The sequence below is a fragment of the Triturus cristatus genome, chromosome 8 (genome assembly GCF_964204655.1).
Source record: "Triturus cristatus chromosome 8, aTriCri1.1, whole genome shotgun sequence".
Lineage (NCBI taxonomy): Eukaryota > Metazoa > Chordata > Amphibia > Caudata > Salamandridae > Triturus > Triturus cristatus.
This window is the reverse complement of record NC_140591.1, coordinates 1,241,624,504-1,241,651,561: the sequence shown is the minus strand read 5'-3', so window position 1 is coordinate 1,241,651,561 and position 27,058 is coordinate 1,241,624,504. Positions and strand designations below refer to the sequence as shown.

General features: G+C 46.6%; 1 protein-coding gene across 2 annotated transcripts in view; it reads left to right on the top strand.

Annotated features, from left to right (window-relative positions):
• The window catches only part of MED14 (mediator complex subunit 14), a 1,045,467-nt gene that overhangs the window by 707,717 nt on the left and 310,692 nt on the right, over positions 1 to 27,058 (top strand). For both annotated transcript variants that reach the window (XM_085622933.1, XM_085622932.1), the window contains exon 21: positions 6,049 to 6,318. In XM_085622933.1, the coding sequence (XP_085479059.1) occupies positions 6,049 to 6,318 (270 nt within the window). The remainder of the gene's footprint in view (positions 1 to 6,048; positions 6,319 to 27,058) is intronic.

The following is a 27,058-nucleotide window of genomic DNA, read 5'->3' as shown; positions in this document are numbered from 1 at the left end:
TGTGTTGCACCTTTTCTTCAAAAACACTGCGCAACAGAGAGGCAATGCTTTTGCTATGGTTCTAGAGATCAAAATGTGTCTCTTCAGCGGAGGACAGTGACTCTTATACCAAACCTCAACGGAAGGACAGGTCCCATAACCAAGAAACCTCTGAGGGCAGCAGAAAGATTCAAAAGACCACACATAAAGGGGCTTTCAAAATAATTGATAAAAAAAGGGAAAACTCATAAAATCTCTTCAAAATCTGTCTCTTCAGAGCCAACAACCCATGCTGCCAAGTCTTCAAAGGGCTCTCAGACTTCCTCAGAGCCATCGACATCGAAATCTAAGGTCCAGAAGGTGCCATTGATGAAACTCCCCTCGTCAATGTCTACGTCGTCAACGAGCACTACGTCGAATATGATTAAAGTGACATTCTCTATGCTGTCGACGGTGCAAACAAAGACCTCTACATTCATAACTGCGCCTATTCCGTCTGCTCTCCTCTCACGGACGGTTCCTAAGTTAGTTCCATCGTTGATGCTACCATTTCTGTCTATGATGGATTCATCATCGGCCCCACCTTCGATGAAGCTATAGTCGTCGGACACATCGTCTACGAAACCCTTGTCGAAAAAAAAATCGATGCCGGATGCCTGTTGACTAAGCCACCTATTCCACGGTCGATAGAACATTCTTCCCTCACTCCTGCAGCGCTGATGTTGTTGTTGACGCCGTCAACAGGAATGAAAGCTTCTGCAGCAATTCTGAAGCCTCATAACACCTCCCCCTCCTAAGTGTCTCCTTTCCTCTGCACCATTTATTAGATCAGCTGGATGACTCGGATGATTAGGGACCTTTTGGAGCCCATCGGAATTAAGAGGAAAATATCAGGAAGATGATGAGGAAGTCTCTTACTATGGACACTATTATAATGTTAGATATCGTTACTCCTACATCCCGTAACATCCGCCTCCTCAAGTTCAAATGCCTGTTTCGTTTGTGCAGGACTTGCAGGCAATGCTGCAGGACTATCGCAAAAGATTATCGGATCCTGCACAGGATTCACAGGTTCCACCGCCTAGCCCTTATACTCTAGTTAGACCTCCTCTAGCACCAAGGATGCCTCCTGCTTCTACCATTCCTCTGCCTCCAAGAGATGATCTATCTTCATCCTCCTCTGACGACGACAGAGAAGAGTGCGAGATACACAACACCCATCCACCTCTAAATGAGTGGGATGATTATGTGATATGTACACCACCATCACTAGCTGCGCACCCATCGGATTCCCCACCTGAGGCCATTGAGGGTTTCCACAATTTAGTGGAAAGAGCTGCTGCACAATTTAAGCTCCCTATGTCAGTGAAGCAATCAGATTGCTTCTAATATGCATTTAAGGAGCAGGTACGCAAATCAATCCGAGCCATCCCTATAGTAGACCATATCTGGGACAAAGGCCTCAAGCTCATGAGAACCTACTATAGCAGCTGTGCTACCATGTATTGATTAAAAAGTACAAAGCCCCTGATGACTCTCCTGCCTGTTTCACGGGCCACCCCAAGGCTGATTTTGTGGTCTTGCGAGCGGAATAGCGCCAATCCAAAAATCCTTCTGCACCAATATCCACGCCTCCCGATAAGGATGGCAGAAGATTATACAACAACAGGAAACGGTTCTCTTCAGTGTCTGGCTGGTGTATTCGTGCGGCATATTCTTAAGCTACCCTAGTTGTCCCACTGCGATAGACAAATGTGGTCTGATATAGGGGCACAATTCGACCTGGTGTCAGAAAATAGAAGATGGGAAGTGAGAAAGATCTTACAAGAAGGGGAGGGCACATTAACTGAAATCATTGATTGTGCAATGGACTTTACTGCCACTGGCTTTTGTCAATTGGCAGGAGCGGCTGTGTTGCGGCCGCAAGGTTGGCTGAAGTCAACATCATTCAGACTAGCGGTCCAGTCTAAAATATTGGATATGCCATACAATGGTGATGCGGTGTTTGGTAAACACATTAATGATTCACTTTTGGCAATCAAAACTGACATTTTCACGGCTAAATCCCTAGGCAACCTGCAGTATCGCACATTTTCCCTTTGAGGAGCTCAAGGCAGGGGGTTTTCTTCCTACAGAGGAGCATCTCTGCTATGCCACCAATATCAGTTCTATCAGTCCCAATATAGGCCTCCATATCAACAGCAGCAATATCCCCATCCATGGGCCATATGTGGCCTTCTATCCTTCAGCTATTCATTTTATCTTATGCCAAGTCGTGCAGGCTCCAAGAGTCGAATCCAATGAAAAGGGAGTACTTGCATCCCCAAAAACGACACCTCTGAAATGTCCAAGAAATGCGTGTTTATATGTTAGGGTAGAAAGTACCCAACGCAACACAGGGCCTTGATAAGCCAGTACACTTGCAAAGTCTCCCGAGTAAGTTGCTGAAAACAGAGTCTCTGAATAATTGAAGGATGGAAAGCCACATATGGTTTAATATACATTAGTGATACCTGCCCAAGGAGTGAAAATTAATACAGAACAAGATCAACAAAGTCCTGATGAAGTTAAATGTATACTGAACGAAATGGGTTGGCTGTATGTTTTAGTTGCTGGACCGTATATATTTTCAAAGTGGAATCAAATAAAAGAATAATTTTTCTAACAACATACTTGAAGATTCACCGACTTTCTCTGTGGGTGCACCACTTCATCTTTGTTTTGAACTTACCTGTAACTTCATTTATCAAGTATTGGTATCTTTCATAGATTCACATGTGACCCACCCTCCTCCACTTAAAGGCTTTCCTCATATATCAAATTAAACTCCTTCACTAGTACTCAAAATTCTGAGAAAAACTGTCTCTGTTGGGAAGGTTCTAGATGGTGCTGTCGCCTGATTGGTCATAGTTCAAGTTCGGTTCTTTTTATAACCTACTGCCATGATAGCCTATTGCAGAACTACTTACTGCTTTGGTAATTTACTGTGGGACTCCCACTCGGCGATAGAGAATGATTTAAGCATGTGAATCTATGAAAGATACCAATACTGGCTAACTGAAGTCACAGGTAAGTAACTCATTTTTTCCCAAATCCTTTCAAATTATAGAAGATTTTCTTACCTCTCGCAGCATTAGTTATGTTATGTTATCTGCACTTATAGAGCGCATGGCTGCCTCGTCTTTCTCTCTATATTCAGAGGCCTTATGACAATGGGTCATCAGGGTGCCAACTCGTATGGATTTTTGTGCTATGTGTTATTTCTACCATGAAGAAGTTTGATTGATCTCCTTTGTATATTAGCTGATCTTTGAAGCAAATGGCCACAGTAAGGCATTCTTTGTTCTCAAAGCCCACAGCCCGTATATTGCTACATCCAAAACAGCCTTCTGTATCTTGAATTTTAGATTGAAGCATTGAAGTGATAATGTATAAGCTGCGACCTATTTCTATAATTCATTGACAATTAAAGATACCAAGACTGTTTGATGTAGTTCAGTGACTTTAATAGCAACATTTCTGCTGGTTTCCTTTCAGGTCATTCATATCAGTCCATGCTGTCTCTATAATTTAGGCCAATTGCAATCTAGTTTTATGTATGACTGTTGGAATGTCAGAAGGGTTCTCCACTGCAGTCTACAAAAGTGACTTCCAGAATAGGCATTTGTTCTGTTGGATGTTCTTATGCGGTCTGTCTTTAACTATTATTCTGGGGTTCATAATATTTTCTGTTAGGTTCTCAACTTCTTGCTTATCTGAACCCATCTATTTTATGACATATGCTTGTCTTTGTCTCTTAAAGACCAAAAGCATACATACTGCACTCAGTGTATAACAAATAGTTATCTAAGCAATAGACAGTACCAATAAGCAGTACACAATAACAAAAACACATAATTACAAACTAGATTAGACTCTAATCTATGATGGTGACCTCATAATCATAGGAAAAGTTGCCAAAAGCACTGCGATGCAATACCTACAGCAGAATGTGTGCAGAAAGTACAAATGCTCATAACATAACTGGATGGCGGTATTCCAGCTGGTGTTAAAGGCACTGCACAGTTTGGTCAATAAATGTAGACGCAGCCTCACTGTTTTGCTTTGCGAACAACTATTTCCACTGTCCTCACTACAGTCGATCTGTCATGTTTTTTCCCCATGAATGGGAAAGTATCTTAGATTATAGCTCACTTCAAAGTGTGCTGTGCATTCATAGTTGGATGTTAGAAAGACCATGAACTTCACGGTCTCTTACATTCATGCATTTTGCACTTGCCACGATATTAAGAAGAGCATTTCATCTGCTTCTGTCCCTCCCTTGAAACATGGAAAGTAACTTTAGAAATAATTGTGTCTCAGTCTCTGCTGTTCATCACGTGAAAAGGACCTGTTATAGGAATTTCATTATATTTCTCTGACCATACACAATTCTTCTCCCTGATCCATCCACTGGAGATACATGACCTTTGTTCAGATGAAGGCCTGGTCCTTCATCTATTGATTCTATAGGTAACATTGTGGATCAAAAGGCAAGTCTTTCTTAATTAAGTGTTAAGAAGGTATGAGTGAATATAAAAGAATACACAGATGTGTTATACTTAAGCATGCTGAAAATGGTTAGCCTGAACTTGGTGTGGGTGATAAAGCATCTTGTATATCAAAAGCTTCCCCAGCCACTCATGTCATGAACACCATGCCTAGTGCACTTTTTTTTTTTTTTTTTTAAAGAGTTTTATGTAGCACGAACTAGACCAAAGACATTGGGTATCAGAGCGCTTAACATGATCATCAGTTTTGTTACAGATGGACTCATTCATGTTTGTTAGGCACAGAGAGATTACGTGATTTGCCCAGAATCACAGGATGTTGAGCGTCGTTGCCGAGACTCGAACCCGGTTACCCAGCTTCAAGGTCGAACGCTCTAGCCGTAAGGCTACATCCTCTCCCCTCACTTGCTTAAGGAGACACTCAAGTGGTTGTTTTTAAATTCTGCAACCTAGATGTTTCCTTTTCAAAAGATTAGACTTTACAAACACACCCGTGGTCACTGTTCTATGTCTTTTTCATCCAACCATATCTGTGCCATTTGTTATTTGTTTTATGTTTAGTCCATTTCATAAAACAACGCATGCCACCTAGCAGCTTATAGTGTTCATGTCCCCAGTTCAAAAGACGAGTACCACGTCCTCACTTTGCTAGGTTTCTGCCAATTGATAATCTAGTTTTATTCCCCCTCAAGTTACAGTGTTACTAGCTCTTATAGCGCTCTGCTCACACCTTTCATTTTTGTTGATTTTAAGCCCACAATAATGAACCCTAGCCGGATGAGTGGAAGGCGCATGAGAGAATAGTACAATTAACAGTTATTAACAAAGGACAGAATGCGAGTTGTAATAATGGCATCTATCCTGCAAATATATCCCAACACCGTAAAATCGACACACTAATGGTCAATGTATATTTCTTGTCCCTGTTTCATACACTCACTGCGCTTAGAATGCAGGTGTGCTACCATGCTTACTTCCAGCATTCTAAGCCTTCTGATTGGTTGAGCAAATCACAGCTTTTTCACAGATGGTGCTTTTAGTTGTACCTCACACTAGAGATGTTCCTCATTGGTGGGTAAGTTTTATTAAAAGTGATACTTCCTAGCACAATGTGGGCAATAAGGCTATTAGTTGCCTTATCCTTTCCAGTCCTATCTCTACATGTTGATACACAGACCTGCTCTCCCTAAGTCTACTTTATTTCCCTTCCCGAATTGTAATGCAGGCAACCAGTTATTAACATCCGCGCATGCTATTTAAGTTGATTTGTGATACTCATAATTAAAGGTGTGTTTTATAGTCTCATTCAAGATCTTTAAAAATTGCGCTTCATGTCCTGTGTTCTTAATGTTTTCGGGAATGTACAAGCCTGTATATGGGGCACATAGCTGCACAAATTTACTTTTGGCAATATTACATTTAAAATGTCAGCCTGCTATAAATGAGTTGATGAATAAATGCGGCTGTTTATTTAATGGGTTACTCTGATTTCCTTTACTTAGTGTGTTTTCTCTTGCAGATTTTATTTGATACCCAGGCTCCATTAAATGCCATCAATAAACTCCCAACTGTGCCAATGCTGGGTCTTACACAGCGGACAAACACTGCGTATCAATGTTTCTCAATCCTGCCCCAATCACCCACCCACATCAGATTGGCCTTCAGGAACATGTATTGTATTGACATTTACTGCCGGAGTCGCGGAGTGGTGGCAATACGTGATGGAGCATACAGTCTTTTTGACAACAGTAAAATAGTTGAAGGCTTTCACCCTGCACCAGGGTTAAAGGTAATTATGACTTTTGGATTGTGTATATGATTGATTTGTTTTTTTCTTCATTTTTGTGTAATGGATTACAAACATAATTGTTGGCAAGTGGTAAACAAGGTACCAAACAGTCGGCACATACATCTTTTTCTTTCACTCCCTCTCTAAATATGTAAGTCATCTAACTGTACCTTTTTCCTGAAAAAAACTCTGTGCTTATTCTTTGCCAAATTATTTCAGGTCTGCAGTTTTACTAAAACAAAGGGCAGAACATAAAGATAAATGCTTGGAATCACTTCACAGACATCTCTAGTTACAGTTTTTTGGATTAATTAGTAAGCATAGTTATCACAGGATTTTTTATGAAGCTCTAGGACTGACCTCGTTGTGATAAAACTATGGAGTTACGACTAATGTACAGCTCATCCACAAGTTTGAACCTTCTGTGCGTGGGGGACAGGGAGGGTGCTGAGTAAGCATTGACAAAAACTCCTTGCAACCTACAGAGTAGAGTGTCCAAATGGACTACAATTGGAGTGCCACACTATTGTGGTCCTGGTGCACCTAAAGCAAACAATAGTACCCACAGAGGATGCTGTTCTGAAATGTACACATGGCCTCAAAATAAGGCTCCAGAGCTTTAAAAATTCAAAGTTAGGAATGGCTGGTAAAAAATAAAATGCCGCAGCACTTTTACAGTTTGTTACAACCCTACTTCTCTTTGTTGCAACATCAAAATTGATGGTATTTTAATAAAAGGTGGTCTAGGTTAGTAATATGTTATGATATAGTTAGCCACTTTTACCTGTCTTTACTGTCTTAAAATACTCCAGCAAGTGGCTAAACCTTACAATGATGGCTAATTATACAGTGAAAGACACTACATTTCTGGTGGATACTCCTAACTGCAGATTCCTCACCTTGTGGAAACCCCCAGACGGCAGACAGGATCTGGAGAATTTTCGCTGCAATTCCCTTGCACTACTCTAGGTTTCTTGTTCATTTACGTCCCGCCCTGGAAATTACTCCAGAACCACATATAGCCACAACCCCCGCGTGGTTCCTTTCTTTCTACTCCTTTCTCTGCAGATCTGGAGGTCGCTCCCTTGCTATCTGTCTTTTGACAGAACTTATTTCTGTCAACATTATATACAATGTGTAAGTGACAGACATGTCCCTCCACCTCCCCCCCAAACAAATTACATGCGTCTAACCCTGCACGGACTGCCTTAAGCAGAGGTTGGTGACAGACCCCCCACCAGGTATGTCTCTAGGTTCCTCACATGACTCGAAGTCCTGTGACAACTGCACCAGGATGAACCCGAAGACCATCCAAGACCCCGAGGCAAAGCTCTATGTGGCTGAACATTTTCAGAAAGCATCTAAGGGCCTGTCAACGCATAAGAACTGGTCTTGCTTGAGGATGCAAATGAGAGGCTCTTTTCCCCCTCCAAGTAGTCAGATATGTTGAAGTCCAAGAAATACCATAAGCAGTCTAAACATGACTCACCTTCTTCCACGCCACTCTGGTCAAGAGAAGTTGTGTGGATATCAGTGTTCCTACGGTCCTCCACTGCGGGCCTGATCCCTCAGCTTGGTTCAGTCCAACCTGAATTCCTGTGTCCTTGTACGTGGCATCAACAGATCCAAGCCTTCAAGGGAGCCTTTTTGCATATGTTCAGCACCCTACCAGCTCCCTCTGCTGTGCCTACAGGCCCCAATGATCCAAGGCGGTCTCATGTTAGACTACTGCAGGACGATCCATCCCAGATGCTGACTGGGTCACTTGACCCCACTGAGGGGCCCGTCCTAACTCTGGGATGACTTCTGTCTTGAATTCTCTCCCAGCACCGAGATCCTCACCGGGCCCCTGTGCATCGTCGCCAAAGCCACCGACACTGGAGAAAGAACCTATTGTCCTTATGGAGTTGGAAGCAAATCGGCAGTGATCTCGACCAACGTCCACCTATTTTGATCTCCGATACAGCCCATTCCACCCCTTTTGAACTGAATAGTACATTGCTGCTACCGATATGTTATTCGGATCCAGATCCCCATGATGGTGATGATGGGGGTGCCTATACCCAAATTTATTTAGAAGAGAATTTATTTCTGGATCTTCAAGATACCAGTAGGGTAGATGCATCCCCTGACACTGGCCCAAACTCTCCACCTGGACCTTCCATAGAGGAGTCGGTGTCTTTTGCCATTGCCATCAGGAGGGCTGTGGAGTACTAGCTCTCCAACTGCCATTCGCGGAGCTAAAACATTTTCTCACTGAACTCTTGCAGCATGGGCATACTTCTTTAAACCTGCTCCTCCTGTCGAATGAGGGCCTTACAAATACTTTAAAGGACACATGATTCAAACCTGGATCTTGCCCGCCTGTGAATAAGCAAATTGCCAAGCAGGTCAGACCTGCTATATCTTTACTCCTCAAAGCGATACCAAAGGGGATGATGGACGGAGCGTTAGAGCAAATCAAACACTCACCCCCAGTCAACTGATCTGGGTTTAATTCATCATCGAACTGCCCAACAATGTCTTCCCTGGACCGGAAACAAGCATCCTGGGACCGGTTTCGGGTTCATAACCCTCATCAGCCAGGCTATCTTGAATCCAGTGGCAAAGTGAGCAAGGGACCCACGTCTGGGCATACCCTGCCAACTTAGGGCGAACAAAGCGATACCAAAGGGGATGATGGACAGAGCGTTAGAGCAAATCAAACACTCACCCCCAGTCAACTGATCTGGGTTTAATCCATCATCATACTTTAGCTCACTCCACCACCCCAGTTCAGACATGGCCATATGCAAATCAGACTGACCCTGTGCCTCATGGGAACAGTCCAGCCCGAACAGCCCAGCCATGTCTTCCCTGGACCGGAAACAAGCATCCTGGGACCGGTTTCGGGTTCATAACCCTAGTCAGCCAGGCTATCTTGAATCCAGTGGCAAAGTGAGCAAGGGACCCACGTCTGGGCATACCCTGCCAACTTAGGGCAAACAAAGCGATGGAATGGCATGGTGAGCAAAAAAACGATGGATTTAGGCCCAGATCTCTGTACTGGGGTGAATGTATGACATTGTTCTGCATTCTGTCCATCAATTGTTGTTTTTGCATTTGTCACCCCGAGTGGGACGGGTATGCTCAGACGTGAGTCCCGTGCTCTCCTTGCCACTGGAATCAAGCTATCCTGGCTGAAGAGGGGTGAAACCCCGAAACCGGTCCTAGGATGCTTGTTTCCAGTCCACGGAGGACCTGGCTTGGCATTTAGGGCTGGACTGTTCCCATGAGGCACAGGGTCAAGACTGATTTGCATATGGCTGGGTTCAAACTGGAATGGCATGGTGAGCAAAAAAACGATGGATTTATGCCCAGATCTCTTTACTGGGGTGAATGTATGACATTGTTCTGCATTCTGTCCATCAATTGTTGTTTTTGCATTTGTCACCACAAGTGGGACGGGTATGCTCAGACGTGAGTCCCGTGCTCTCCATGCCACTGGAATCAAGCTATCCTGGCTGAAGAGGGGTGAAACCCCGAAACCGGTCCTAGGATGCTTGTTTCCAGTCCAGGGAGGACCTGGCTTGGCAGTTCGGGCTGGACTGTTCCCATGAGGCACAGGGTCAAGAAATGAAATGAAATGAATGAAATGAAACGTAGATTTATAAAGCGCGAATTGCTGCCCTAAGGCGTCCAAGCGCTGCCTAGAGAGTATGGTCATTAGTCAGAGGCGGTTAGCTGGGGATTTAATCATGGACGTTGAAGAGAAATGTCTTTAATTGTTTGCGGAAGGAAAGCAGATTGGGGTTCGACCTGAGTTGAAGGGGGAGGAGGTTCCACGTCTTGGCGGCATTGTAGGAGAACATCCTACCCCCAGCCCTGGCTCTCCTGATTCTGGGAACTGTGACTAGAAAGGACTGGCTGGAGCGAAGGTGTCTCCTAGGAAGGTACTGTAAGATAAGTTCACGGCTAATTGCCGGTCCTTTGTGCCAGAAGGCTTGGTGGGTTATGCAAAATGCCTTAAAGGCAATTCTTTGCCAAACCGGAAGCCAGTGCAGGCTACTCAGCCCCGGTTTGGCTGAGACTCTCCGAGGCAGCTGGAGCAATGCGCGAGCCGCGCAGTTTTGGACGATCTGCAGCTTGCGCAGTGTGTAGTGGGGGGCACCGAGATAAAGGGCGTTGTTAAAATCCAGTCGAGACTGGATCAGGCCTTGAACAGCCACCTGCTTGGCCTCCATAGGTAGGGGTGGGAGCACTTTTTTCAACATCTTAAGGAGGCAAAAACAGGTTGCAGAGAGCCTGATGGCTTGGGTGTCAAAGGTTAGGGATCTATCCAGCCATACCCCCAAGCTTTTTATATTGTCCTTGGGTACAGGGGGGGTGCCTAGGCATGGAGGCCAGAAGGAGTCAAAAAGCGTAGGAGCAGCGGGGCCCATGAGCATCAGCTCAGTTTTATCCCCGTTAAGCTTAAGGGAGGATGTCGTCATCCAGCTTTTTACTTCCTCCAAACAATTCCTTAAACCCGTTTGTGCAGATTGACCATCCTCCTGTGCCAAGGAGACCACTAGCTGAGTGTCGTCCGCATGAGAGATGACCTTAATGCCAAACGGACGAACAACCTCAGCCAGTGGTCTCATATAGATGTTGAATAACGCAGAGCTTAAAGAGGAACCCTGCGGAACCCCACAGCTCAGAGGTTTACTGGAGGAGACGGTATTTCCCTCGAAGATCTGGAAGGACCTGTTGCTCAGAAAAGATTTGAGCCAAAGTATGGCCCTACCCGAGATTCCAACATCAGAAAGGCGACATAACAACATGTCGTGACTGACCGTGTCGAAAGCTGCGCTCAGATCGAGGAGGACCACTGCCACTGATCGCCCTCGATCCAGGATTCTTCTGGCTTCCTCGGTGACAGCTGGTAAGGCAGTCTCCATCCCGTTTCTCGGTCAAAAGCCCGTTTGGGTTGTATCCAACAACTGGTTGTTTTCCAGAAGTCCACCAGGTGAGTATTGATATGCTTCTCTAAGATTTTGGACACCCAGAGGAGCAGGGAAATGGGGCGGTAGCTGCAAAAGTCGCCAGGATCAAGGTTGGGTTTCTTCAGCAAAGCACGCACCATAGCCTGCTTTGGAGAGGGTTTATTCCAAAAGCACCAGTACCAGTTATTGCTGCCAAAAAGCAAACGGAGCAATTCAATCGCTCCACAAAGAGTGCCTTGCGGGGGAGAAAAACTGAAAGACAAGAAAGACAAGAAAAGAAAACAAAAGCAAAACCGGAGACCCGCTCAGCAGCTAGTAAAGCGGCGAGGGAGCTGACACTCGAGCCAGAAGGGAAAACGCTGCGTTTACAAATGCCGACATCAAAGGAACAGATGCGACAGTCAACGTTACCTGAATCCTTCGCATCAAAAGTAACCCCGTCGGTTCAGAAGCTAGTGGAGGATCCACGGCAGCCCGGAACACTAGGAGGACCCCCGCGTCTCTCAGTCGCGCTGAACGCGGGCGTCAGAGAAACACCAGACCGCGAGGACGCAGACGCTGTTACCCTGGTTGCTAGGCAACCATTGAATTTGGAAGAAAACACCACGCATCAAGCGGTGCTGAGTACCGGAGCGAAGAAGGTGAGCAAGGGGGGGAAGCAGGAAACTGATGAAGATTGCAATGCACTAGACCAGCTGGAAAAGTTTAACAATGTCCAAATGTTAGACGCTCTGGCAAATGTGGAAGTAGGGCTGATTAAACCTACGGGCTCAAGGTGGGGTAGCACCCATAGCCTCGAAGGGTACCCGGACCTCGAATATGATCGGGACAGCGTAAAGGATGGTAGAGAACATAGAGAGTTGAGGGGTGGTTCCCCTGAATTCTTTTCAGTCAATGAGGGCTCGGACACAACGGATATTAGTGAGCCCGAGAATGAGGAGGAGCAGAGCTGCTCAGACCATACTGCTGGCTCAGACACAAGCAAGGATTCCAGTGAACTAGCGACCCAGAAGAAAAGGAGATCGGGAAACAGAAGAGATGGTGGAGGGTCTAGAAGCAGTATGGATAAAAAATTGTCATGGGATTATTCTGCTACGTCAGCGACTTATCTGGAAAAAGATCAGGGAGAAGGAGATACTACTGGGAGACCAGAGCCTCAAAATGTAACTCTTGAAATATTGTTTGGAACTTTGAAGCAGATGCAATCAGAGGCCAGAGCAGAAAGTCGAAGGGCAAAAAGAGACACAAAAAAGCTACAAGCCTCACTGAGAAGAGTAAATAGAAAATACGAAGAGGTTGAGGAGAGAGTCACCCAGGTGGAAGAAAGGACTGGCAGAGTAGAAGATGAGGTATCAGAATGGCAGACTTTTAAAATGGAACAAGGGAAAGTAGTGGAAGACCTTCAATGGAAGCTAGAAGATTTCGAAAACCGCCAAAGGCGCAACAATGTAAGACTTTTGGGACTTGCGGAAGGGAGGGAAGGACAGGACCCGAGATGTTATGTGGTTAAGGTGTTAAAAGAAGCCTTTCCAGATTCAAAATGGCAATGGGATCTAGAAGTGCAAAGAGCCCACAGATATCCTCTGTTTGTAAGGAAAAATCGTGGGGGTCAGGAGAATGCATTACCAAGAGCAATGTTGGTCTATCTAGGGAATTACTTGGCGAGGCAAGAAATAATTGATAAAGCTAGACCAGACTCAAGAAAGTTAGCCGACGGGAACACATTCTTCGCCAGGCCAGACTTCTGCCACGTTACTGTGGAAAGAAGATGGAAGTTAAGGCAGATGATAGCACCTTTCCAAAAGCAAGCTGCAGAAGCTTATTTGCTGTTCCCGGCAAGACAAAGTCATCAGGAAGGGGTACACCAAGATGTTCACGTCCGAGATAAAAGCGGGAGAATACTTAACGGAGATCACGGAACTAGAGAAAGGAAAGGAGAGTAGAGGGAGAACTCCATCGGAAACACCACCAAATGGCCCTTCAAAGACATAGTAAGGGAAAACTCCAAAGTATATATAGGTATAACTACATGAGAGAATAGGATAGGAGAGAGTAGCGACACTGCAGACTATAGGGGCCACACATAGGTCAGGATTGACCTATTTGCCTGTAGCAAGGGGAGAGGGGATCCTAAGGGGAGGGGGTAAGAGGGGGGAAAGGGGGAGGAGGTGGGGCAGGGGATATTTGCGCACTTAGGAGGTGGTTTTAAGCACAGTAGGGAAGGTTTGCGAGGTAGGAGTTACAGTATATTAGTAAATAGAACTGTAGGTAAGAAAATATTGAAGTTTGATGAAAAACTGCAGGCATGCATGCTTACAGAGGGTAGGAAAAATTTTGAACCACAATGACATGTAGGATAGCCTCAATAAATATCTGTGGGTTAAATGAGGTAAATAAAAGGCTCAAGACGGCTGCCCTGCTAAAATGGTTAAATCTCGATTTAGTGTGCCTCCAGGAAACTCGTATTGAAGGCACTAAGGCTTATATACTGGAGCAGCTTGGCTATAACACGCTAGCAAAAACGAACCAAAATACAAAGACGAGAGGGGTGGCGATTCTAGGTAGGAGTCAGGATACGCTGGTTAAGAGAAAGAAGGAGGATCAGTGGGGAAGATGGGCTATAGCGGAGATAAGTTTTAGGGGGGAGACAATAACGGTTGTCTCGGTCTATGGCTCTACAGGAGATGATCCGGATATTTTTCAATTTTTGGACACAGAATTGGCACAATGGCCGGAGCCCATTATACTCTGTGGTGACCTGAATTTGCACGATCCAGACAGTAGTTTTTTAGACCCTGGTAGAAAATACTCGGGGAGGAAAAGGAGGACTTACAGAGCTTTAGCAGATATGGCAATACATAACTTGTTGGAAGACCCTTGGATAAAATGCCATCCAAATCTAGATGGGAGTACTTTTTTTTCAGCCCCTCACCAGATAATGGTTAGGCTGGATTACTTTTTAATAACAAGAGGACTGCTGGATTATGCAAGAATAGATAGGGAACCAAGGATCATCTCAGACCATAGCCCATTAGTCTTAACTATAACAATTGGGCAAAGGAGAAACAAAGAGCTAAGACAATGGACATTTGATAGAAAGCTCCTACAGGATCAGCGGTACAGGGAAAGATTGACTAATTGGATCAAAGAATATTGGGAGATAAATAGGGGTACTTCAACACCAGGGATAGTGTGGGGTGCTTTTAAAGCTGGAATAAGAGGTGAAACCTTGAGTTATGTAATTAAGGAACAAAGAACTTTGAAGGTAAAAACTGAACAAATTAATAAATCAATTATTGAAGCAGAGGAAGCACTTATTACAGCTCTACATACACACTCCCCAATCGATCAGATCTTATTGAAAATAGTTGCTCTTAAAGCCGAAGCTATGGAGGAGATGGGGAAGAAAACAGTAGAGAAGTATTTGGTAAATAAAGAAAAGGTATATGAGCTAAGTGAAAGAGTTGGCCACATACTGGCTGTGCGCGCTAGGCAAAGGGTCGGGATGGCCGATATAAAGGAGATTAAAAATTCTCAGGGAATTAAGGTGAAAGAAGTTGAACAGATCCAAGAGGTTTTTAAACAATTTTATACAGAACTCTATACAAAGGATGGTCGAGAGGAAGAGAAGGATATAAGGACCTATTTAAGCGATTTAGAGCCCTCAGGGCTAGCAGAGGAGGACAAGAAGGGGCTGGAGGAGATACTGCAGTTGAAGGAACTGGTTGAGGCTATGAGGGATCTACCATCAGGGAAGGCAGCTGGCCCGGATCAGATTCCGATAGAATTTTACAAAACCTTTCAACCTTCTCTCATAAAAGAAATGTTTAATGTTATGCTGCTGGCACAAAAGGGTGAGTCTGTACCAGAGTCCTGGGGCGGGGCAGACATTATTGTAATACCGAAGAAGGGTAAACCCGCAGACACCCCGGGGTCGTATCGCCCTATCACCTTAATGAACGCAGATATTAAGGTGTTTTCTAAAATTTTGGCGAAAAGGTTGTCTAGGGTAGTTGAATCACTGGTAATTCCTTCTCAGCACGGGTTTATCCCGGGTAAAGGGACAACTCAACACACTAGACAAGTAATCACGGCATTTGATGCAGCAAATACTCTAGAAGACCCCATGGCAGCCCTGTTCCTAGATGCTGAGAAGGCATTCGACAGGGTTTCTTGGAGGTATATGTGGGAAGTTCTGAGATGGAATGGTATAGGGGCAGGATTTATTAAAGCTCTGCAGACCCTATATATAAACCCGACGGCCAAGATAAGAGTTAATAGAGGACAAACATCCGTAGTCTATATCTAGAGAGGAACAAGGCAGGGATGCCCCTCTTCGCCCCTCCTTTTTGCGCTTTTTTTTTTTTTTTTTTTTTAACCTTTATTTCTTCAAGAGTCTGGACACAGCTATTCAGCCGACAACCCGGAGGTTCGGCAGCTTCGGTAGAGAAGGACAGAGAAGCGTCCACATTGCATTAAAGGAGCAGTGAAAAGATTCCATTTTTAAATAAACGCAAACACACAACAAACCCCAGCAAGGCAAGAACACTGAATGCCCATGGTGATAGCCCCCCAGGGGAGGCCGGACCCCAATCATCTAACAGTCACAGTACTGTGATAAGAGGAAGAAGGGGGACAGCAGAGGCCCAAGAAGTCAATTAACCATCACATCTTATATACTGAGCTGGAAAGAATGTCAAGAAGAAAGCTGTTCCTCGGGGGGATCCAAATCAGGGGCAAGACATATTCCCCCCCTGTATTGATTCCACCGCCCCCAGATGGCGTGCCACTTCCGAGGGCGGCCTCTAGCGCAATATACTGTCTTTTCCCTGAGCATACTCCAGTCCATATTTTCTTTCCACGCGGTCAATGTGGGGGGCCCCGCGGAGCCCCACAATCGCGCGATATCTCTCTTAGCGACCATGTTACCCAGAGTCACCCATTGGGTCTGTGCCTCATCGTGATCGGTGGGCCCCCAGACATTCAGGAGACAACACCGCGCTTCCGGCTGCATAGCAATGCCCGTCACCTCCCCCATCACTGCATGGACTCTCCTCCAGAATTCCGTGATGACACCACATTCCCAAATGATATGCAGGAAAGTACCCACCATACCACATCCCCTCCTACATAGGCCTTCCTCAGAGAATCCCATATGAACCAGCCTTGGCCCCGTCACATACATTCGATGCAGTATTTTGAGCTGCACCAGCCTCAGACGCGACGGGATCGCAACCTCCTTGGGAGAGGAAACAGCAGACTGCCAATCCTCGTCATCCAACTCGAGTCCATCCCTAGTCCACTGGTCCCGCAGCCCCAGAAGCATATCCGCCCGGACATTTATTCCTTTTTGCGCTTTACCTGGATCCCTATATACGAAATCTGGAAAGAAATGTTCTGATTCCACCGCTAATATTAAATGGCTGCAGACTTAAAACGCTAGCATACGCTGACGATGTGGCCGTCCTGACGACAAAGCCTGCAGACGCTATCAGGGCAATCGAAGAAGAAGCTCTGCGATTTGGGCAGTTCTCAGGATATAGCCTGAATAAAGAGAAAACTCAGATAGTTAAAAATCAGTGGGTAATGTGTAACGATGATAGAGTGGTGGGAGTGGCAAACTATCTGGGGGTGCAAATTACAGCAGAAGTAGATAAGATTGTTAAAAACAACATCGCACCCTTAACAGCTCAAGTTAAAAAGGACCTGGAAAAAATGAATAACCTACACCTGTCATTGGTAGGCTGTACAAACATCATCAAGATGATGGTTTTACCTAAATTTTTATATTTTTTCAGGGCTATACCCTTGTTGTTTGAAGCCAACTGGTTTAAGGGCCTAGAGGCCATATGTAGCAGGTTCATCTGGGCACATGGTAAGACCCGGAGGGCCTATAGGTTTATGACACTTCCCAGGGAAAAAGGGGGATGGGGAGCACCAGACTTTAGTTTATATTATATGGCAACTGTTTTGCAATATATACAAGGATTAATTGGGGGGAATACTGATGATGCAAGAATGCACAAGATGTCTACTGAGATTTATGCAGTTGTGCTAGGGGCAAATACCTATAACTGTTTTTTAAAGTGTACAGATTCTAGCTATTTTAAGAGAACTAGGTTTAAAACTGTTAAGGCGGCTGTTGTGGTATGGAACGCTTTCTTAAAAAAAGTCAAGATGGGGAGGTATAACAGATATGTGTCCATAAGCAATAATAGATCACTCCCAGCGGAAATATTTGCTGATCAGACAATGGCGGAATGGGCAGCAAGAGGGATTACGCAAATAGGAGACCTGCTCGCTCAGGATGGTTTTATGCAATTCTCAGATCTGCGAGCTTTATATAATTTAGACAATAGGGGTTTTTTCAAGTATTTGCAGATTAGAAGTTTTTTCAAAAATAAAGTGGGAGGCCCTGCAGGCTTTACCAAGATAGAAATAATGGAGAAAATCAAGCTGATGGGGGACTGTTCAATAAGGTCGTTTTATGCAACACTGTTGAAAGAAAATCAGGATGATCTAGAGAAATTTAGTACAAAATGGGCAGATAAAATAGGAGTTAAAAGTAATTTGTTTCTGGAATCTCTGACTTTAGGACGCACAATATTAAGTTCAGCCCCCTTGCAGTCTCAGCATTATAAAACATTATACTTTCTTTATTTTACGCCTGCAAGGATAGCAAGATGGGGTGGGAATTCAGGAATTAACTGCCCTCGATGTGATGCGTTAGAGGCAGATAGCATACACATCTTTGCAACATGTCCCCAACTTCAATTTTTGATTAAAGAGATAGAGGGGTTCCTAGCAAGGTCCTTGGTTATAGGGATCTCTCTTTTACCATCTTGGATTATGTTAGGAGTGGCAGAAGGAGAGCAGGAGCACTCAGAATTCTTGTTTGTTATAATGGCCGTTTATAGACTGACAATAGCTAGGGCTTGGTTGGATAAAAGTCCCCCAGAATATCAAACTTGGTTGGCAAATACGTTGTATGTACACAATATGGAGGAAAATATTTTTGCTCGGAAAGGGAGGAGAGGAAGATGTTTGGGGAGAAGGGTTTGGGAGCCATTAACTAAATGGAAGGAGAAACAAAAGTGCCGCACTGTTTAAACAAAGTATTGAAATAATTTGGTTGAATTTCTGGAATTTAAATAATAGAAATTAATGAAAGTAATGTAACTGTTAAAGGGTATTCAATGTAAGTCAAAACTGTGCTTATATCTGTTTTTATTTTTCTTTGTTATTGGGAGAAAATAAAAAATATTTAAAAAAAAAAAAAAAGAGGGTGGAGAGGGTTTAGTGAGGCTCTTTACAATCTGAAAAATTTCTTTGGGTTTCGATTTTGCCTGCATGATTTGTGAGGAGAAGTAAGTGGCTTGGGCAGCTTTTATCTCCTCTTTATATGCCCTGATGGCCTCTCTATGATGGATTTTATCGTCCGGGGAATAATCCAGACGCCACCGTCTTTCTACTCTCCTGCAACGCCGTTTTAAATCCCTGAGTTCCTTAGAAAACCAGGGGGCAGTTTTTTGTGAGTGCTTCGTGGTGATTTTGTGGAGAGGAAGTGCGGCCTCCAAAGATTTCGAGATCCACTCTACGTATTCCTGATTGGCCGTGCAGGGATCCACGTTAGGGAGGGGGCGAGAAGTGATGAGACTGTTGGCCCAAGACTCTACTGGGAGTCTAGCCCAATTTCTAGCGATCTTTACGATGGGGGTTGGGTGAGGTGGCTTGTGAATAGACCATGTAAGAGGGACAAGTGACTGGTCAGTCCATGGTAGACAAATCGGTTGCTCCGCCTTAAGTTCGGTGCAATTGCTGAACGCTGGGTCCAGGAGATGGCCCTTGATGCGAGTAGCTGAATTGACCAGCTGCTCCAACTGTAAAGCAGCTAAATCATTCGTCAACTCAGTGGCAGTGTGGTTATCGGCGACATCGAAATGCAGATTGAGATCGCCAAGCAATGTGTAGTTGGGAAAAGTTGTAACCAACTCGGCAAGGGTTGGTGGGAGGGTCTTATGAAACTGCTTTGTGGGGCCCGGTGGTCGATATATAAGGATACCTGAAAAGCAGCTGTTGGAAGAGAATTCAATGCTGAATGCGAGGCTTTTGCGGTCCGGGAGTGAGTCAGGGGTACAACGACAAAGGAACTGGTCTTTGTGTATTATTGCCAGGCCACCTCCCCTCCCAGCCATCCGATCCTTCCGCGTAATTTGAAAGCCCGGGGGCAGGGCTGAAACAATGTCCGGATCGGAGTCAGGCGTCAGCCAGGTTTCAGTGAGAAAAACTACATCTGGTCGACGTTCTTCCAGCATGAGAGCAATTCCGTCCTATGCTTGGGTAGAGACCTGCAATTTAAAAGTAACATGCTATAATCCTGCTTATTATCATGTTGCTGGATGGTATTCAGCTTAAATTTGCACGTGGGGCAGACCGCAGGCAAGTCCAACGCTTGGAATGAGTGCAGACAATCTCCATCCCCAATAATCCTCATACTGAGGAGGGACTCAGAGCTGTAATGCCTTGACTGTTGGACAAAAGATGCAGGGGTTGTGGCCTCCGGTCGCGGACGGGCGCAGACGGGCTTGCCTTTAGCGCGCCTTCGGCTGTCATGCGGTTTAAATATCCCCGGCCTGCCAGCGACTAGAGGGCTGTCCAAGCCCCCACCCAAGATGTCAGCCAAAGACACCTGCCTGGGTCCTCCTCCACCGCGAGAGAACACGATGTGGTTCCGGACCCCAGCAGTAGCAGCGGATTAGCGGCGAGGTGAGTCTGGGGCAATGGCATAAAAAGACGTAAATAAAAGTTAATTCCAGCAATGCAAGTGCAAAATAAAGTATTTGTCTAAAAACCTCCCGGCTTCCGCCTCAGGAGTTGGCTCTAGGTTCTGCGCGCTCGCGCTGTCATGCGGTTTAAATATCCCCGGCCTGCCAGCGACTAGAGCAGACTGATTTGCATATGGCTGGGTTCAAACTGGAATGGCATGGTGAGCAAAAAAACGATGGATTTAGGCCCAGATCTCTGTACTGGGGTGAATGTATGACATTGTTCTGCATTCTGTCCATCAATTGTTGTTTTTGCATTTGTCACCCCGAGTGGGACGGGTATGCTCAGACGTGAATCCCGTGCTCTCCATGCCACTGAAATCAAGCTATCCTGGCTGAAGAGGGGTGAAACCCCGAAACCGGTCCTAGGATGCTTGTTTCCAGTCCAGGGAGGACGTGGCTTGGCAGTTCGGGCTGGACTGTTCCCATGAGGCACAGGGTCAAGACTGATTTGCATATGGCTGGGTTCAAACTGGAATGGCATGGTGAGCAAAAACACGATGGATTTAGGCCCAGATCTCTGTACTGGGGTGAATGTATGACATTATTCTGCATTCTGTCCATCAACTGTTGTTTTTGCATATCTTTACTCCTCAGCACGCTACTCCCTAGAGTCTTGTGGTGCAAGCTTCCACGAGCAGGTTGAACGCTAACTCTTTCCCTAGTACACCCCTAATCTGATAGAGACATCTAGCTGCAGATTCCTCATCTTTAAACTTCTAGGCGTCAGGCTGGATCCGAAAGATCTTTGATAGCAGTACCCCTACATGCCAGTAGGTGGCATCGTTCAACTCCGCGTGACGTAGTAGGTGTCATGTTCGTCTGTGTCGTCAATATAACCACCACTTCGGCACGCTGGCGTCAGTTCTTTTCTTTCCGCGCCAGCCAGCGCTGATCCGTTGAAGAGATCTACCCCCATGCACTTTTTGACAGTTTTTCGACCTTTTGTCGACTCAGTTTGGTGTGTTAGGAATGTCCGGTAGGGAGACTTAGTGGTTCAAACCGTGCGGTGCCTGTCACCGCGCCATGCCGGTAACTGACCCCATCTCATGTGTCTCTGGTTCCTGGAGCGCGACCACAACACAGTCATGCATAGATTGCCGGGCATGGCGCCAAAGGCTTTGAGGGAGCGGTTCCTGAAGCTGGTCGCGGCCCGTCGCGCACCGCGGAGGTCATCTCGTCCATCTTGCTCCCGGTCGAGAAGAAGGTCCGAGCATCGTTCCGGGGGCTCGAAGTTCTCTTCGTCAAAGTAGTCGGGGAAGAGGCACAAGAAGTCGAAGCATGCTTCGACTTCACCCCATCCGCCGTGCGGCGAGATGGAGGAGCCTCCGCGTTCTAGGCCCCGTTACGTGGAGCGGGCACCTGGGTCGACTCCGTGTCTCCCTCCTTTTCCGGGGGCAAGAGTGACCCCCACCGTACGGCTTCATACCGGCTAACCAGCCTCTTTCTGAAGGTTTAGGGTTGGAGGAAGAGGATTGGGAAGGGGAGCAGGATCCCTTAGAAATCCCGCAGCCCCAGGATATGGACTGGTATGAGGAGCTGGGTGATGCCAGTTGCCTGGACAACTCCCCAGATTCTGGCATGCTGTCTCCCCCTAACCTGGCTATGAAGGAAGGGGCGTTGTATGCTATGGTGGTGGGTAGGGCTGCGGAGGACCTGGACCTGCAGCTTTCTACAGTGGCAGTCAAGACAAATGTCTTGACTGAGGTCCTGCAGCCTGGTGTCTCCTCATCGGAACCCTTGCTGCCCATTAACGAGCCCTTAACAGACCTTCTGGGCACCTGGTCCAAACCCAGCACAAGGGCTCCTGGGAATAGAACGATTGCACACCGCCATCTCCCTGCACCGTGCGACCCAGTTTTCCTCACTGCCTACCCAACCCCCCAAAGCTTGGTGAAACAGGCTTCCACTTCCTGTGACGCATTCCCTTCCGCCCCTCCGGACAGGGAAACCAGACTGCTGGAGACCTTTGGGAAGAAAATGTTCTCTTACGCCAGCCTTGCATTGCGGTCGGTGAACACTGCATGCCTTTTGGGCTGTTAGTCCCATTCTGTATGGGATATGGTTGCACAGGTGATGCCTAGAGTCCTGGAGAAGGACCGGTCCTGCTCTCCCTCGCAAAATGAGACCAGATAGATGCAGCGAAGTTCGCCATTTGCTGTGGCTTGTACACGACGGACTCGCTGGGCAGAGCGTTTTCTACGATGACCATCAGGCGCGTCCCTGGCTGAGGACGTCTGGCTTTTCAGAGGATGTTCAGGCAAACTCATGGACATGCCTTTTGATGGTTCACGTCTCTTTGGTGACAAGGCTGATGTAGCGCTTGAGCACTTCAAGGATTCGTGGGCAATGGCCAAATCCTTGGGCCTCAGTCCTACAACCTGGCCTGCATCTGCTTTTTGCTCCTTTCGTGGCTACGGAAGGGGCTTCCAACCGCGCCAACCCTATCCCAGCTAGCGGGGTCCACAAGTTCAGCAACCTCTGCGGGCCGTGGTTCATCAACATCCTTGAGGGTCAGGAGGCCAGAAGTCTAGCCAAGCCACCATCCCCTACTCCACTGCAAAATCTTCCTAGTCCAGCCCTTCGGGGTCACGAGCGTCCAATGGGTGGACCGAGCGCTTTAAGGATTCTCATCCTACAGCAAGGTCCTTAGGCCTGTCTGAAGCCCACATCCACCTCAATCTGTTTAACGCTCCTTTTGTGGCTACGGAAGGGGCTTACAGCCGCATCGATACCTGCTGATCCTCCACCCTCTGCATGGATGAGGGCGCAGTTCCCACTAGTCCGCACCGCCCCCCGTCTGCAACAGTCTCCTATCCCTCCTAGTCTGTTCCTTTACCACTATGGGCACCCAGTTGGTGGCAGTCCATGACATCGGACAGGTGGGTTTGGCAAATTGTCTGAAGAGGCTTCGAGACTACCCCTCACCCTATACCACCATCTCACGATCGGCTGACGGAGGATCATCTGTTTGTTCTCCGTGAGGAGGTCACTGCACTCTGAGCTAAGGAAACCATAGAGAGGGTTCCAGTGCCAGAAGTAGGTTGTGGTCGTTGTTCTCGCTACTTTCTGGTTTCCAAAAAGTGCTTTCCTCCTGTCCTCAATCTCCTAACTCTCAATTTCTTCTTTAAAAAAGAGAAATTCATAATGCTCTCATTAGCTTGGGTCTTGTCTTCCCTGGACCCAGTAGACTGTATGGTAGCGTTGGACTTGCAGGATGCTTATTTCCGTATTCCTTTCCTGCTTGCCCTCTGGCGCTATCTGCGGTTTACGGTAGGCCGCGAGCCCTTTCAGTTCACCATGCTTCCCTTTGGCCTTTACAGCTCCCCTCAGGTGTTCACCCAGGTGATGGCAGTGGTTACAGCTCATCTGCAGAGGTCAGATGTGCCAGGCTTCCCCCTACCTCGACGGCTGGCTGCTGAAGGTGGGCTCGACCTAGGCTGTCCTCGCCCACTTCCAGACTACCGCAAACCACCTGCACTCACTGGGGTTCACTATCAACATGCCGAAGTCACACCTGACTCCCTCAGATTCTCCCTTTCATTGGAGCTGGTCTGAACACATTGCAGTTTCTGGGTTATTATCTAGAGCGGCGAGTCCATGATATCCAGGCTATGATACTGATGTTTCAGCCTCTGTTTTTTAGTTTCGGAGAGACTGACTCTGTGGATGCGGGGCCTCATGGCCTCCAGCATCCTGCTAGTGACACTTGCCAGATGGCATATGCGGGCTCTGCAGAGGCACCTGAAATTTCAGTGGGCGGAGCATCGGGGAAATCTCTCCAACATCTTCCAGATTTCGGAGGGAACTGAGAACAATCTGAAGTGGTGGCTAACGAACTGCGATTGGGTCAGAACCCGACCCCTCTCCCTTCCCCAACCAGATCTCACAGTAGTGACAAATGCATCATTTCTAGGATGGGCAGCCATCTGGGAGAGGTGGAAATCAGAGGACTCTGGTCTTTGGCGGAATCCGGACTCCACATCAACCTGCTGGAGCTCCGTGCGATCCAACTGGCATTGAAAACCTTTCTACCCTCCATCAGAGGAAGGCTGGTACAAGTGTTCACAGACAGCACCACCACCATATGGTACTGCAACAAAGAGTGCAGGGGGGGGTTGTGGACCCTTTTACAAGAGTCCATGTGCTTCAGACATGGCTGGAACAGCAGGGCTTATCCCTAGTGGTTCAACACCTGGCAGGTTCTCTAAACACCAGAGTGGAAAAACTCAGCCAAATATGTTTAGCGGAGAACAAATTGAGTCTCCATCTGGACGTGTCGCAAGGTCTTTTTCAACATTTGGGAGAGCCTTGGTTAGAGCTGTTCGCATCTGCAGAGATCGCGCAATGTCCGCAGTTTTGCGTGGGAGTTTCCAAGGCGGCTTTCACTAGGAGACTCTTTTCATCTCCATTGGAGTTCAGGCCTCCTGTATGCCTATTCCCCCCCTTACTACTTCTGCCCAGAGTTGTCAAGAAGATCAGGAACAAAAAGGCCCTAGTCATCCTTTTGGCTCCAGACTGGACACGGAGAGTTTGGTATTCCAAGCCTCTAAGCATGGCCATTGATCCTCAGATTAGGCTGCCCCTTTGGGATGATCTTCTGTTGCAGCAGCAAGGGTGGGTCATTCACCCCAACCTGTCCACAATCTGCCTTCTTGTGTGGTGATTGAGTGGCAACATTTTACAGCTTTTGACCTTCCTCCCAAAGTCTGTAATGTCTTCTTGGCAGCCAGGTGTCCCACCACCAAGACGGTGTACGCTTGCCAGTGGAAAAAATTGGTGGTGGCATGGTGTGCAGAAAAATCAGTTGACCCCCTCTCTGCCGCTCTTTGCAGCTCTTTCTGACGTTCTGCTTTTCATTCTTTCCCTTGCCTAGCTGCGCTCTGAGCACTCTTAATGGCTATCTGCCGTTTCTGCCGTCTTGCGGTGTCCTGATCAGTTCTCTTTGTCCCATAATGTACATAGGTGTCTCAAAGGTTTAGCTCATCTCTTCCCTCCTTCCCCATTCATTATGCCTCCGTGGGACCTTCATTTGGTTTTGACTGTTTTGATTTATGCTCCTTTCCAGCCTCTGCACTGAAAACAGCCTTCTTTGTGGAAATTACATCTGCCGTAGAGTGAGGGAGCTGCAGACCTCATCTATGCCTCCTTACCCCTCAGTCTATCCTGAAAAAGAGGCGTTTTGTACGAGGGCCTCCTTTCTACCAAAAGTGGTCACCCCTTTTCCTGTAGGCCAATCGATCACCTTGCCTAGCTTTTAAGTTCCTCTACATCCATCTGAAGAAGAGGAGCACCTCCACCGTCTGAACCCAACACCTTTCTACCATTCTAATTTGACCACACACGAGAGTTCCGGGTGGACGACCAACACTTCTTGAAGTATGGTGTTGCAAAGAAGGTCGGGCAGTGCAAAATACAGACAATTTCCAGATGGGCCGTGCTCTACATCAAAATCTGCTATGCACTGGCCAAGATGCAACCTCCTTAGGACTCGCAAGCTCATTTCACAAGAGCTGAAGCTGCGACCACTGCGTTAGTTCGCGGAGTTTCTGTCCTGGACATCTGTCAGGCTGCACACATTTGCAAAACACTACTGCCTGGGCATTCAGGTCCACAGGGATGGACACTTTGCCAGTTCTGTCCTGTAGGACTTTCTCGTTTGAAATTAGTTCGCAGAACCTCCTCCAGGGATGGTATTGCTTAGGTATCTATTAAAAAGGTAAGGAATCTGCAGCTAGATGTCTCTATCAGAGGAACAAGTTACTTAACTTCGGTTGCACCTTATCTGGTAGAGACTATATCTAGCCGCAGACTCATTACCAAACATCGGACAGGGATGACCCACCAGTGGTCCGTGTTCTTAATGGCTCTGTGCTTCTGGCGTGGAAATTCTTGAAAAGTAACTGATATCAGCATGCCTGTATCGCACCTTTATAGGTACCGCGGTGTCTCTTCCAGCGGAGTTGACTGATGCAAAGTTAATCGATTCCACCCACTGGGGTACTGCTCACAAAAAATCTTACGGGTCCAGTCTGACGCCTGGGGAAATTCAAAAGGTAAGGAATCTGCAACTCGATATAGTCTTTACCAGGTAAGGCATTACCAAGGTAAGTAACTTGGTCATCATGAGTGGCACTCACACTTGGAGGTGGCTCAGGGTATCTTCATTAGTACTCTGGCTCAATTATTTTGCCACGGTCGAGAACGCGCAGTGTCCAAAGTTTTGCTTGTTGGTGTTCCTAAGGCGACTTTACCCCAGAGACGCTTTTTGCCAAAAGTGGAGCTCAGGACTCCTCTATGCCTTTCTTCTTCTACCTCTGCTTCTGGAAGTTCAGAAGAGCATCAGGAATGACCAGACCTAAGTTGTCTTAGCTTCAGATTGAGCCAGGCGAGTGTGGTACCCGGAACTTGTAGCCATGAGCATCTGTCCTCCAATCCAGGTGCTGCTTCGGGATGATCTTCTGTCACAGCAACAGGCCAAGTTCCTGCATCTGGGTCTGCTCAAGCTACACCTGCATGCGTGAAAATTGAATGGTGATGACAGCTGACTGCTTTTCATCTCCCTTGCGAGGTAGTTGTCATTTTGGCAGCGAGGCGTCCGTCCACCAAAACCATCTATGGTGGAAGCTGAGGAAAGGTTGTCACTTTGTGTGCTTCTCTTCACATCTAATCTTTGCAAGCCCTGTTATCTAATGTATTGCTGATTAGTATTTCTCTAACACAGTAGGGAATTGCTGTGACTACTGTTAAAGTTATTTGTCAACCCTTTCGGGCTTTCTTCAGTTAAATGATCAACCATCGTTATTCAGATCACCTGCTGTGATTATTTTTTTTAAACGGGTTACCCATGTGTTCCCTTCCAAACCCTTTGTGATGCTACAGTGGGATGCTAATTTGGTTCTAATGTTCTTGATGTGCACCCCATTTGAGCAGATGCATAGCTACTCTGTG